General features: G+C 48.1%; 1 protein-coding gene across 1 annotated transcript in view; it reads right to left on the reverse strand.

Annotated features, from left to right (window-relative positions):
- Positions 1–13,710, reverse strand: part of LOC135828703 (slit homolog 1 protein-like) — an 87,601-nt gene that overhangs the window by 58,637 nt on the left and 15,254 nt on the right. Inside the window, exon 3 of the mRNA XM_065341126.1 lies at positions 12,170–12,241. Coding sequence (XP_065197198.1) covers positions 12,170–12,241 — 72 coding nt within the window. The remainder of the gene's footprint in view (positions 1–12,169; positions 12,242–13,710) is intronic.

Consider the following 13,710-nt stretch of genomic DNA (forward strand, 5'->3'; position numbering starts at 1 on the left):
AGTTTTCTGTTTTAGGTTGTCCCATGTCAGGAGTTTTTTTTGCCCTGGCCATGGCGACAAATTCAAGTAGTATAGTGGTTGACCCCCACAAATATGGGAGTCCTTCGCTCAGCTCAGTTCTTACAAACAAATGTAGTGATTGCCTAAATGGCCTGGCCGAAATTTGTAGTCGAAATACAGCGAGAGCGACGTGAGGCAGCAGATCGAGCGAAGCGCTTGATGTCCAAGATTAATCTGCTCACCCGGAAGGTTGAAGAACTCTCTATGAAAGCTGCTGGATCATCGTCATTTGATCACGGTGATGGAATTTCGTAGAGGACAACAAAGACAGTGGAGTATATGAAGTTGTTTGTGAACGAAAGCCTGCCGGAAGGAAGTGTGTGATGTTCGTCGGCAATCTTCCCTGCAGTGCAGTACCTGAGAAGATTGCTGAGTTTGTGACCATCAGAGCAAGTAAAGCCAAAGTGAACGTCAAGATCTACGAATGCAAAATTTTCCAAAAGAAAAGGTCCTCCTCGACACGCCTTGTTCTGGATGCTAAGGGTGCAGTACTAGTAAATTCGAGAGAGTTCTGGCCTAGACCTCTGTACTGACGTCTATGGAATTTCGACAAGTATGATTCTACGTCTCCACCATCCCGATCACCTGCGGGTGATGATTAGACAATGGATCTGTTAAGTGGCTTACCAAATATCCGTACTGAGACACGCCCAGCTGATGAATTTTCTGGTGCCATCAAGGGATCATCTATCAACTCGGAATGACCAGCACGAGGGTGACGACCAAAACGCTCCGACTGTACCTAACGAACGCCTTTGGCCTAGCCTCCAAATTTGGTGACTTCCGGCATGCTCTCGCACTCCACTCTCCCGATAGTCTCCACATGACCATGTTCTGTAAATGAGTGTAACAGACTTGAGGGCGACTATTGAAGGAAGAATAGGTGGGAAACATAAGAGGTATGGAATATCCTAATGACCCTGCCTGCCATGACTGAATCAGTGCAGCATTCGCATGGCCTCCAGTTGATCTTGCATACGAGTGGAACAGACTTGAGATCGATCATGGCATACGTGGTGGACACAATAGGTATGGAACACCTTACTGCATGTGTCTGCCGCGGTTGAATTGGAGCATTAGCTTGGCCTCCAGTTGATCTTCCATGATTCCTTTCTTGGCACTTGCGAGGGCTGCGAGCAGGGAGAAAACACGCTCAGCAGCCACGGAAGATGGCACAAGGCAGAATGTAGCCAGGGCTGCCCTCTGCCAATGTGGAAGGCTACTCTGGTTCTTCCACCAAGGTAGACAGTGGTCGCATGCTTCGACGTCTGCAGCAGCCACCAAGAACACAGGCAATTCATCGTTTAGATGTTGAATGGCCACATCTTGGCCCAGAGAAGGAAGGCGACGAAGCTGGTCTACGTCCTAATGAGTTGGTTGCAGTTGACGGGCTTTGGCTTGGCAGAATTTGCGGAGGATTCTGTACAGCTGCACGGCCAGCATGATCCCGCACACCCTTAGTACCGAGAGTACCAAACGTCTTGTTTGATGATCAGCTGGCTTAGTTTCTCTCCACCTCTATCCTTATTGGTGTGCTGCTGTGGTGTGCTGCTGGGGTCGTAGGTTGCCTTGTTTGACAACATGATCAGAGGCACCCATAGGGGCAGGCTTTTGATGGTGATGTTATTGTGGCTGAAGCTAGAGATGGCCAGGTCCATGCACGATGTAGGTGTGTGGCAAAGGAGATGTGTTGTGTGAGGCCACGAGTCAATGCAAGTCCTCACCAAATGCATCATTGGTGTCGCTGGAGTGCCACAGGCAGTTCTTAGCGTTGAAATCGCCAAGGAGAAGTATCTCATCCTGGGATCTTTCAACTAGCTTTATGGCTCTCTCCAGTTCCATTACGAACTCTGCCGGGTTGGACCGTGGGGGACGGTAGATGTTCCCTACCACAATGGAGGCTTGGCCGGTTGTTATTCTAATCCAAATACATTCCGCTTGAGTCATGGGAATGGTAATTGTCTCGTGTTGGCAGCTGTGTGGTATGTATGTGGCGACTCCTCCACCAAGGTGTCCCGGTCCGCTCTTATGAGTTTGTAGCCGTTGATGGCGTACATCCCGTCGCTGTCCGATGGATCAGCCCAGGTTTCCTGGATGGCGATTATTGACGGTTGTTGCAACTCTGCCACGTGGCTAAGCTCGTCCATCTTGTTGAACAGGCACCTGACGTTCGAGCTGATGAAATTCGAGACTCCCATTATTATTTTTTATTTTGGTAATTTGTTTCGTGATTTTTATGTATTTCCGCAATTGAAGGTATTGTTCCCACTGATATTGTGTGGAGAACAACGTTACTGAGTCTGTAGGCTAGGATTGAGTATCCTGTGACACCAGTGGGCTGAAGCGTGAGCCCTGTGCTGGGGCAAGGGGTTGGCTGTGGCCAGGGTCGATGTTGTTGCTCTCTTTTTGTTTTTTGGAATTTTTCAAATCAGGTGAGGATTCCGCATTGGGCCTGGGTCTCCTGCGTCGTTCTATTCTTCACTGTCTGATGAGGGGGTGGGTGATGATGACAACAAACATGCCAAAACAATTGGGGTGAAATTCAATTGTCAGAGTTTTGGTGACTACCACGACTTGTATCTCAAGACAGACGTGTTTCTCTTGGCTGACAACTTTGAGAATTTCAAAGTAGAAGCTGTCAGGACGTATCAGCTGGATCCAGCAAATTACTACACTCTGCCTGGGTTTGCCTGGGATGCTCTGTTGATGTACTCAGGTGTGTCCTTAGAAATAATGACAGACTATGATCAGCACTTGATTGTAAAATCAGAAATGAGAGGTTGTGTGTCGACGGTCTCACAACGATATGCTGCTAATAATCACTATCTGTTGTGTATCACTGGCCGATTATCTATGTCAGTCCATAACACACAACAAGAGCTTCGGTTGTTGTAGCTTGACTCTGGTCAAGGCTACGAGTAAGATCATTTCAAATAATGAAGTCGATGATAAGAATGAATTCGGCAGCTCTTTCACCAACCGGAAAGAGCTCTTTGTTTCGGGGATAAACAGCAGCAACACCATTACGAGCACACTATAACCATATGAATACTACAGAAAAAAGCTGAGTACGGTGTAGTGAGCTGGCCAGAATGTAATGATTACTGGAATGACAAGAGACTATAACATACAGCAGTGTGAATGTAGCACATCATGAAGGTGTGAGTACGACACATGCAGTGATGTGTAGAATGCAACATATGACAGCTAGGTGGTGTAAGAACAACGCAGTCACTATCACTACATCACTCCTTCTCCCAAACAAAAAGCCGGTGCCGGGGAAAGCAATAGAAGGAATTTAAAAAAAAGAAGAAAAAGAGAGAACACAATATGAAGTTTTGAATTTCAAAGCACCCAATGGAGGAAGATAGGAACTCAACTTCAAAAAACACAAAAAGTTGTCAAGTTGAACTTTCAGAGTGAGTATGATGCATTGTTGCAATCATCTTTTAGGATAAACTGTCTGCGTAGAGCCGTGCCTTTTCAGTAAATTTGATATGCCGTCCGGAGCGAGTGACTGAACCATCGACGAATGAGCGCTTGCCGGAAGCAGCTGGAATGTGTTCCTTCGAAGCAGGCTGGCTTTCACGTGCAGATGAAGGTTGAGAGAGTGGCATGTTGTGGCATGGCGAGCCCGGAGGCAGATCCACAGACGGTAGACATGCCGAAACAGCACCTGGCACTGTAGACTGACCAATCCGAGCAGACGGTCCAGTTCCGGTTCTATCTGGTTCTGGCACTGAAGGCTGACCGATCCGAGGAGCCGCCTGTGCTGGCGCTCGCTGAAGGTCCACCTCATGACGGCTGAAAGACGGGTTCGCTGACGACATGGGTGGAGAATCGTCCGGGCGATGCGGTGAAACAAACTCTCGTACATGCTGCCTATTCCTCAGTAGGTAGCGAGAGCCATCGGTCACTCCTACCTGACGGCCGAACTGGTTCACCACAGTCCATGACTGAGACTTGTCGCAGTACCCGTCCTGCACAGTGACTTTTGTGCCGGGCCGAAGCTCAGAAAGCATTCTCACGCCACGTCGGGAGTCGTGTTGTGCAGACATTTCAGCTTTTGCTTTCAGCTGGTGCTGGGGATTCACAACGGTGGGGTGGAGTTGTGCCGGGACTCTTGTACGCAGTGGTCGAGAGAACAAAGCTTCACTTGGTGATGTACCGAGCATTCTATGCCTCGAACATCGAATGTCAAACAACACTTGGTTAAGACGCCTCTGGAAAGGGAGATGTGGCTTAAGAGCAGACAGTCTCTCCCTTAACACTCGATGCAGACGCTCCACCATGCCATTCGAGCGGGCATACCTTGGGCTGGATCGTACATGTGTAATTGTAAGCCGGCTGAGAAATGAAGACATCTCCCCAGAGACAAACTGAGGGCCGTTGTCCGAAACTAAAGTCTCGGGAAGACCAAATGCAGAGAATACCTCATCAAGTTCATTGATGACGGAAGCTGAGGTTGTCGAGCGCATTATCTTCAGAATAGGGTACCTGGAGCCATAATCGACTATGGAGAGAATCGAGTACCCCTCAATGGATACTATGTCCACTGCCAGCTTTCTCCAGACGCCAACAACCTCAGTCGGTTGGAGCTCTTGCGCATTATTGGTACGTCTCCTCCAGCATTCAGAGCAGCGTTCCACGTATGTGCTTGCATCCTTAGTCATTCCTGGCCACCATACTCTCTGGCGCAGGGTGTCTTGGAAGGCCTCTTGTCCAGGATGTCCTTCGTGTGCTAGGGTCATGATCGCTGTTCGTAAACCTTCAGGAATAACGAATCTGCCACCGAACATTAAGATGCCATCTACCACTGTCAGCTGATCACGGACGAGATAGTAGGGGTGCTCCGGTGGCAAAATGTCAAGCCACGAATCATACAGTACGCGTTGAATCACTTTGCTCACTACTGGATCATCTTGTGCAGCACAACGAATGTCTGCAATGCCTACTGGAGCGGCTTCCAAAACTAGGCCAACATACTCATGGAGAGAACGCGATTCGGCTGGAGAAGCATCAGTAGACGCTACCGGGGCTCTGGAAAGTGCATCAGTACAGAAGAGCTCCTTCCCTGGAACATGCTTGAGGGAGTAATCGTACGGCATGAGCGCGACCAACCAGCGCTGCAATCGAGGAGGCACATCGTCAAATGCCTTCTGCACAATCGGTATGAGAGGTTTGTGATCAGTGTACACCTGTACATGACGACCCAGAACATACTGGCGAAAACGGGTCAGTGCAAACACTATGCCGAGCATCTCGCGCTCCATCTGCGAATATCGGGACTCTGTGTCCGTGAGCGTGCGGCTGGCGCAAGTAATGGGCAGCCATTGTCCAGCCTTGCTTTCCTGCCACAGAATAGCTCCCAGACCAGAAGGTGAGGCATCGGAGCTGATTGCTGTCGGTACGTTTACATCCGGCTGGAAATAGGCAAGTGTTTGCAATGAAGAGACTACAGCTTGCTTAGCTGTGGAGAACGCTTTGAGAAGATCATCGTTCACAGTGAATGGTTCACGCTTCATCAGCTGGCGTAACGGCTCTGTGGCTTCAGTCAGGCGAGGAACAAACTTTCCTAAGTACGTGACCATACCCAAGAAACGGTGTGCATCCGCTACAGTCTTTGGGGCTGCCATGTCGGCGATAGCGCTTAGCTTGCTGCTGTCCGGCTGAACTCCATCTCTGGTCAACGTGTGGCCCAGGTACTTGACCTGGTCTTTGCCGATGTGACACTTGGCCCAGTTCAGCTTGAGGTTTGCTGCCTTCAGGCGTTCCAAGACACTCGCCAGGCGAGCATCATGCTCAACTTGATTCCTTCCGAAAATCAATATGTCATCTATGTAGACAACAACACCCGGCAGGCCAACTAGAATATCCGACACCACTCGCTGAAAGATTTCGGGGGCGCATGAAATACCAAACGGCAGTCTCTTGAATCGATACGATCCACAGTGTGAAGCAAACGTTGTAAACGATCGTGATTCTTCCTCCAGTAACAGCTGGTGGAATCCCGATTCGGCATCCAACACTGAGAATACTTGTGCTCCTGCTAACTCGCTGGTTATTTCGTCTACCGTTGGGAGAGAATGGCGTTCTCTAATGATGGACTTATTCAGCTGTCTATAATCCACACATAACCGGAGTGTACCGTTAGACTTACGGACAGGCACAACAGGCGAGACCCAAGGCGATGCCTCCTTCACAGGCTCAATGATGTCAGCCTTAGCCAGGCGTGCCAACTCCTTTTCTATGTCGGCTTTGGCGCTAAATGGAGGGCGACGAGCTGGTTGGGCTACCGGTCTAGCGCTCTTGTCCACAGTGATAGAAACTGGAGCAGTTTCAACAAGACGTGCTGTATCCGCCATGTGTGCATTCACAAGCAGTTCCAATTGTGAGATGACATCTTGTCCAAACAATACAGAACGCTTGCCAGCCGGTACAACGAAACATTCACAGAGAATGGTGTTGTCTCCTACAGCAATATCGACGTCCGCCATGCCAAGAGTCTTCACTTCGCCACCGTTGTATGCTCGAAGTATGCGGTCACTTGAGCGGGTAGGCTGCACCACATCATCCGTGAGAATGGTGCGTGTTGCTCCGGTGTCAAGCAATCCCTCACATGGCTTGCCATTCACCATCAGTGTCATGGTGAACTGGCCTCTGGCTGCCTTATCGCTGCACGCGAAAATAGAATCATACACCACTTGTGCAGTGTCACTGTCTTCCTCCGCATCTACTGCATTGGCTTTGTTAGGCTTGCGTGAGAGACAAACCGCTTCGAAGTGGCCAACTTTCCTGCAGCTGTTGCAACGGACATGTGCTGCTGGGCAGAACTGCTTTCCATTGGCATGCATTCGACCACAGTACTTGCAGCCAGGACCTTTCGTGATTTTCCTCTTGAGCTGGTGCTTGGGTTCACTGCCTGACACAGCCGCTGTGGTCTCTGGCTTCACACATGCTGCTACACTAGGTCCTGGTTCACTGTTGTACAAGTTGGAGTCCAAAAGTGATGCTTCCATAGCAACTGCCTTCGAGAGAGCGTCCGCCAAAGTCAGCTTAGGCTCCTTCAATAGTTCGCGCCTCGAGTCTTGCGACCTCAATCCAGCAATTAACTGGTCGCGGACTTGAGTATTGACTACCGTGTCAACATCTGTCGATGCGAAACTACACAGTTCCACTTTCTCTCTCAGCCGACTCATGAAGGTTGAAACCGATTCGTCCGGCAGCTGCCTAATCTGACGAAACTTGTGCCGCTCCGACGTCGCATTGATGGACGGTCGAAAATGGCAACGAAGTGACTCAGTGAGGGCTTTGTAAGTGTCTCCCGGGTTATCGTCAGTTGCATCGTCTGGAACGGGAACGACTAAACCTTTGACGATCCTCCTGACATTGAGACCGGCGAGATTCAAGAAAAGGCACTTCTTGTCTCCTGGGTCCGTCACTTGGCAGATCTTCATATAATCATCGACATCTTCTAGCCAGAGATTGAAGTCTGCGCCCGTATCTCCACCATAGCCAGGAGAAAATTCTTTCGGAGGTCGTCCCTTTGCCATAGCGTCAAGTTGCTTGAGCTGTTCACTGCGCCAGTGTAGTGAGCTGGCCAGAATGTAATGATTACTGGAATGACAAGAGACTATAACATACAGCAGTGTGAATGTAGCACATCATGAAGGTGTGAGTACGACACATGCAGTGATGTGTAGAATGCAACATATGACAGCTAGGTGGTGTAAGAACAACGCAGTCACTATCACTACATACGGTGCTGGCCAATTCGGCACTAGCACCCCGAAGAGAAAATACAACAGTACAATACGCATAGCAGATTTAGGCGCACAATGCGCAAATATGGAGTTCATTAGATTATTCTCGCGATTCGCGACACTCCCGGGCGAAAGAAGCAAACAAAAGAAAAGAAAGCTAGCGGAAGGGCAATTAAATTGCAGACGCAGTCGACAAATCTGGGAAGACCAAATAATTATACGATCATAGAAAGAAAATAAAGTACATAACTAACTCACAGTGCATCATCATCCCTCAGCCTACGAACCATATTCTGGAATTTCTGAGCAGCAGCGTGGCGTGGCCTGGCTGGTGGTGTGACGGATGCGTCGTTGTGAGTAGCAGCTGGTTCATGAGTGACGGAGACTTGACTGGCATCACTAGCTACTTCGATAGGATACAAGTGGGAAACTGGGCGACGGACCTTTTGGATTTGGATTGGATTTTTATTTATAGTGATGGCTATAACAGACAATTGCCTAATAACAATAGACCCACTCGAGGGAAAGATGCAAAAAGATATGAATAATTAATATAATGGACTACCAGACCTGTTTCTGAGACGCAAGCTGCACAGTCGATGATCTCACCATACTATCTTGGCTGTCATGAATATCCACCACTCTGCCCAGCCTCCATGTCCCTCTTGGCATGACGCTCTCCTTAACCAGTACAACACTGTTCACACGCGGCTCCGCATTCTCGCTTCTCTTGGCTGGAGCACTAAGTGGGCATTCTCGTAGGCTGGTAAGACACTGCTGGCCTGGCTTGCAAATTATAATTAGAGCTAGATACAAGAAATTCTGTGTCATCATGTACATTAGTATCAAGAAAATGGGGAACACGAGATAACAATGGAGGGATAAGAAATGAGCTGGTGTGAGAGGATCCCCCACCCCCCAGAACTCGTCAGCAGGTGGCCTGGTGTTCAAAACAGCTGTGGTATCGATGCCAAAGGGTGCGCATTCTGGCTGAATATCTGTGATCAGAGTGTCATCTTCTGCAACATACTCTTCAAACTCATCAGGAGTGGGTGTGGTCAACCGTACAGGATCCTCCCCCAAAACTCGCTAGTCGGCATATCCAAGAAGTCAGAATGAGTGCACTGAGGGTCAGGAACGTCATGGACCATGAGTGTGGACTCGTCGGGTTGGACCTCCAAGTGGGGAACCTTTCCTGTGCAGATGAAACCTAGCTTAGTGTCCAGGAGAATCAGGCCATCTGGGAAGTGGGTGCAATCTGTCAGCACAAAGTCAAGTAGAAATCTGTCCCAACCAGAATGTCAATCTCGATATGTTCGCGAGTGAGTAGGCGCTTGAGCGACGGATGTGTCTGGGTATCCAGCGGAGTCTTCAGAATAGGACAACAGATCTAGCTTTTCACCCATTTCATCAGTAGTTACATTTACACCCGTGATGCACCACAGTGCTTCCAACATGCATTGAATCAACTTTATGCCGATGATATCACACTCTATATCAGGCACAAGTCCATCCACATCATCACAACCCAGCTGAGTGCTGACCTTGCCGCTCTGGATCGCTACCTAGATCAGAAGGGACTGGTGTTAAACCCGTCCAAGACTCAGTTTGTCCTGCTCAGGCGACCGGGCAAGGAGCTGCCACCTGGCACCGCAGTCAACTGCCGGGGCACTTCCATAGTCCCATCTGCTTACGCTCGGTACTTAGGAATACTGGTTGACGAACATCTGTCTTTCTCAACCCAAGAGGATGCAGTATGCGCAAATGTCAATCGGAAGGTCGGAGCATTTGTCCATGCAAAGCAGAATATCAGCATTTTTGGCAAACGACTTTTCTATTTATCAATCATTCAGTCCACATTTGAGTTTGGCAGCACTGCTTATATTCATTGCTTATCGCAAACCTTTATGTCAAGCTTCTTTCTGCCAGCCGCGTAGCATTAAAGAGAATATTTTCGTTGGATAGAATGACTCCCACCACTCTTCTATACAGTCATACTAACTTGTACGACCTTGTGAAACGCCTCAACTTCAAAACCTATGTCTTTGTTTACCGCTGCCTAGATGGACTTCCTAGTCCTCTTCTGCGAGACCGCTTTACCTTGCGCGTCCATGGTGCTCGCACTGCAGCCACCACCCGTGGCCAAGTCTCTGCTGCTCTTGTTCTGCCCCCCGCTAACACCCGATATGGCTTTAGTGCACTTTCTTATTTGGGCGCTGCCAGGTGAAATACACTTCCACTGGCTTGCCGCATGTCTAGTTCACCAGCTGAATTTCACTCATCCATCAAATTATACCTAGGGTTCCCTGTAAAAAGGCGCTCACGCCTGTTGGGAATTACCTAGTAAAAGAAGAATAAATAATAATGAGAGAGCTTGGAAGCTCAGGGACCTACGCTATGCTTTTTTGCCTTGATGATCTACACAAAAAAAAGTATAGGGATGTTATAAATTCTTTAAAAAAATTCTAAGCATAACCTGGGATTCGAACCCGCACTATTGCGCGCCCTGCATGCAACCCCCGATACACTTCGCATACATACTAATTCTTCCAAGTTGTTTCACATTGTGATCTTGCATTTGAAAGCCCTATTTGAATATGCATTGTGGCCAGCCGTCTTTGATGGCACGGTACGGTAGGGGATAGGTACGGGACAGGTACGATCGAGGGTAATACGACACCGTCTCCCGTACCGTACCGTCCCATCAAACACAGCTGGCCACATACAGCTGCCCGCAATATTCAAATAGGGCTTTCAAACGCAAGATAATAACGTGAAGCAACTTGGAAGAATGGGTATGAATGCGAAGTGTATGGGGGAATGCATGTAGGGCGATAGTGCGGGTTCGAATCCCAGGATATGCCTAAAAAAAAATAGGAGATTTGAAAAATTTATAACATCCTATGCTTTTTTGCCGTCAGATACGGATGGCGCCAGGCGTGACACAAACAAACACACAAACAAACGCCCAAATACCAAATTAAAGCTGTGTGGACCCTGGCTAGCGCCAAACGTTACTGAAGTAACGTCTTCTGCATAGCTACGGGAATAAATAACGAGAGAGCTTGGAAGCTCAGGGCCCTACGCAATGCTTTTTTGCCTTGATGACCTAGACAAAAAAAGCATACGGATGTCATAAATTCATATAAATTTTCCCTTTTTTTTTAAGACAAAACCTGGGATTCGAACCCGCACTATCGCCGTGCATGCATCCCCCGATACACTTCGCATACAAACTAATTCTTCCAAGTTGCTTCACGTTATGATCTTGCATTTGAAAGCCCTATTTGAATATGCATTGTGGCCAGCCATATTTGATAGCATGGGGACAGGTACGGGACAGGTACGGTCGAGGGTAATACGACACCGTCTACCGCCTTGATGACCTAGGCAAAAAAAGCATAGAGATGTTATAAATTTTTCAATTCTTCTATTTTTTTAGCATAACCTGGGATTAGAACCCGCACTATCGCCCTACATGCATTCCCCATACACTTCGCATTCATACTCATTCGACCAAGTTGCTTCACGTTATGATCTTGCGTTTGAAAGCCCTATTTGAATATTGCGCCCAGCTGTCTGTGGCCAGCTGTGTTTGATGGTACGGTGCGGTACGGGACAGATACGGGATAGCGCCAGGCGTGACACAAACACACAAACACACAAACACACAAACACACAAACACCAAATTAAAGCTGTGTGGACCCTGGCTAGCGCCAGACGTTACTGAAGTAACGTCTTCTGCATAGCTACGGGAATAATAATAATAATGCATGGACGACTGTTTGTTACTCATGTGATACTATTCCACTCATTCTGGGATTCTATCACCATTTTGTCGAAGTGGGCGAAGAAGCGTTCGGCTGAATCGCTCCGTGAGACCATTCGACAGTGGATAATAAGCACTGCTGAATTTTGTTTTACCTCCATGTCCTTGCACAGCAGCTCGTTCCCGTTGCTCACAAATTCTCCTGCTCTTGTAGCAGTTGAACACTTTTGTGTGGGGTAGCGCTTTTGCTGTTTGCGTTATGCAGAGCTCACTGACTTAACAGTTGGAGCACTCTGACAGGGTATGTTCGTGCCTGCTTTAATTAAATAATTAGGGTTTTGGAAAATGTACTTTTCATTGCCATAAGGTTTGGCCTCATTTCCTCTGTGCTGCGCTCATGAGTCCACAAAGGACGAAACAGGTCTATCCGCAGATTGAGTATTTACCTCTGGTATTGTGACTGTGAAAAAAACATGAAGTTTCAGGGAGATGTGATGCAGCAAAGTAAAAAAAACCAAAAATCATACCCCTGGGGTCCGTTTGGACCCCACAACCCAGAATGAGGGTTCAACTTACAGCACTGAAAGGCGTGGTAGGTTGGCAAACACATTTGTAGGAAGGCTTGCAAGTTGATTATATTCCAGGTGTCTACAAAGGGAGAGGAAAAAGTTCATTAAGAATATTTGCGAATATTTGGGTTCAGCGATGGCCGCTAACAATCGGGGCGGTAAACCTTTATAGGAGGAGTAGAACACAAGTCAGGGATCTGAAAAGAATTGCATGAAAGCAAGAATGTGATAAGTAAATTGGAACCGGCTAATTCAAGACCTGAATTATGTTTTAAAGTGCATAGGCCGGATCATCCGTGGTCGTGAGAATGCAGACTTTCTACAGAACTGCCTTACGTGCTGCGTTGCGCCTCGCTCCACCAAGAAGCGGGTGCAGACGGTTAAAGACAAGAAGCCATGGAGAATCGAACGCGCCTTTATCAAGGACGAACTGGAGAGGACCACCGCTGGCATGGAACACTTTCTCCTTGAGTACCGCCGTGTTTTTCACGAAGTCAATCGGAGCATCAGTGTGCTGGACCGCTTCAGGTTCACCAAGCTCCTCAAGATTACAATGCCGGATCAAAAGTAAGTTTGACGATGCACTCAGGAGGGAGGTGCGCTATAAGAAGGGCTCAAACGAATTAAAACACGCCCATCTACTCAACTTGGAGTGGTGATAATGCAGCAAAGTGATTACAATGACAAGATGAATGCTATTCTGGCCGATGCATCGAAGTTTCAACACCTGGGACCGACCGAAACGCATGACCGCACTCACCTTGATGAACGCGCCCTGCAGGCATACCTATTGCGATACAAGAAGGCTGGAAAAATACTCAATATAGATTACAACCGGATCCGACCCGTTGGCTCGTGCCGACCTGTCCTCTACGGCGTGCCGAAAGTACATAAGAAAGACGTGCCCCTTAGACCTACCCTGTCGATGATCAATGCTCCCCAACACGAAATGGCCAAGTGGCTAGCCGAATTGCTAAAGCCAGTCCTGAACAAATATTCCGCCCACACAACCAGGGATACCTTCGAGTTGTTGTTTCAAATCTTTATTCTCACGATAGCCAGTGGCCAATAAGAGATAATAGTGTAAGAAAGGAGAAAGAGTGAGGAAGAATTGGGTGGGCAGGGCCTAGGGGTTAATGACTACTTAAGTGTACGGGCAGGGATGGTCGCTACACGAGCATACAGAGTTGTGCAACAGCAGGGATATCTCGGATTTGAAGGGAGTACGAGAAGGGATTTCGCGAAGCTGGGCGGGCAAGCAATTAAAGTAATGAAGGGCCTTGTACGTTGTTGTTGTTGTTTATTTTACTTCACCAAATGAACAGGCAGAGATGCGTTCGCACCTGCCCATAGGACAGGTTCTCACAGAATGATGAAGGGATGATACGCAAGGGAAAACATGGTTCTAGCCAGGTCAATATAGTAGGGGGCGGGCATGGGAAAAAGTTACCCCATGACCCATTTTTTCCATTGTCCAAAATTATCTTGCCATGCAAAATGCAACATACAGGGTGAACCCCGACTTCACTCCTCACAAATGTGCCTTTA

This window comes from Sycon ciliatum, chromosome 12, assembly GCF_964019385.1.
Source record: "Sycon ciliatum chromosome 12, ocSycCili1.1, whole genome shotgun sequence".
Classification (NCBI taxonomy): Eukaryota; Metazoa; Porifera; class Calcarea; order Leucosolenida; family Sycettidae; genus Sycon; species Sycon ciliatum.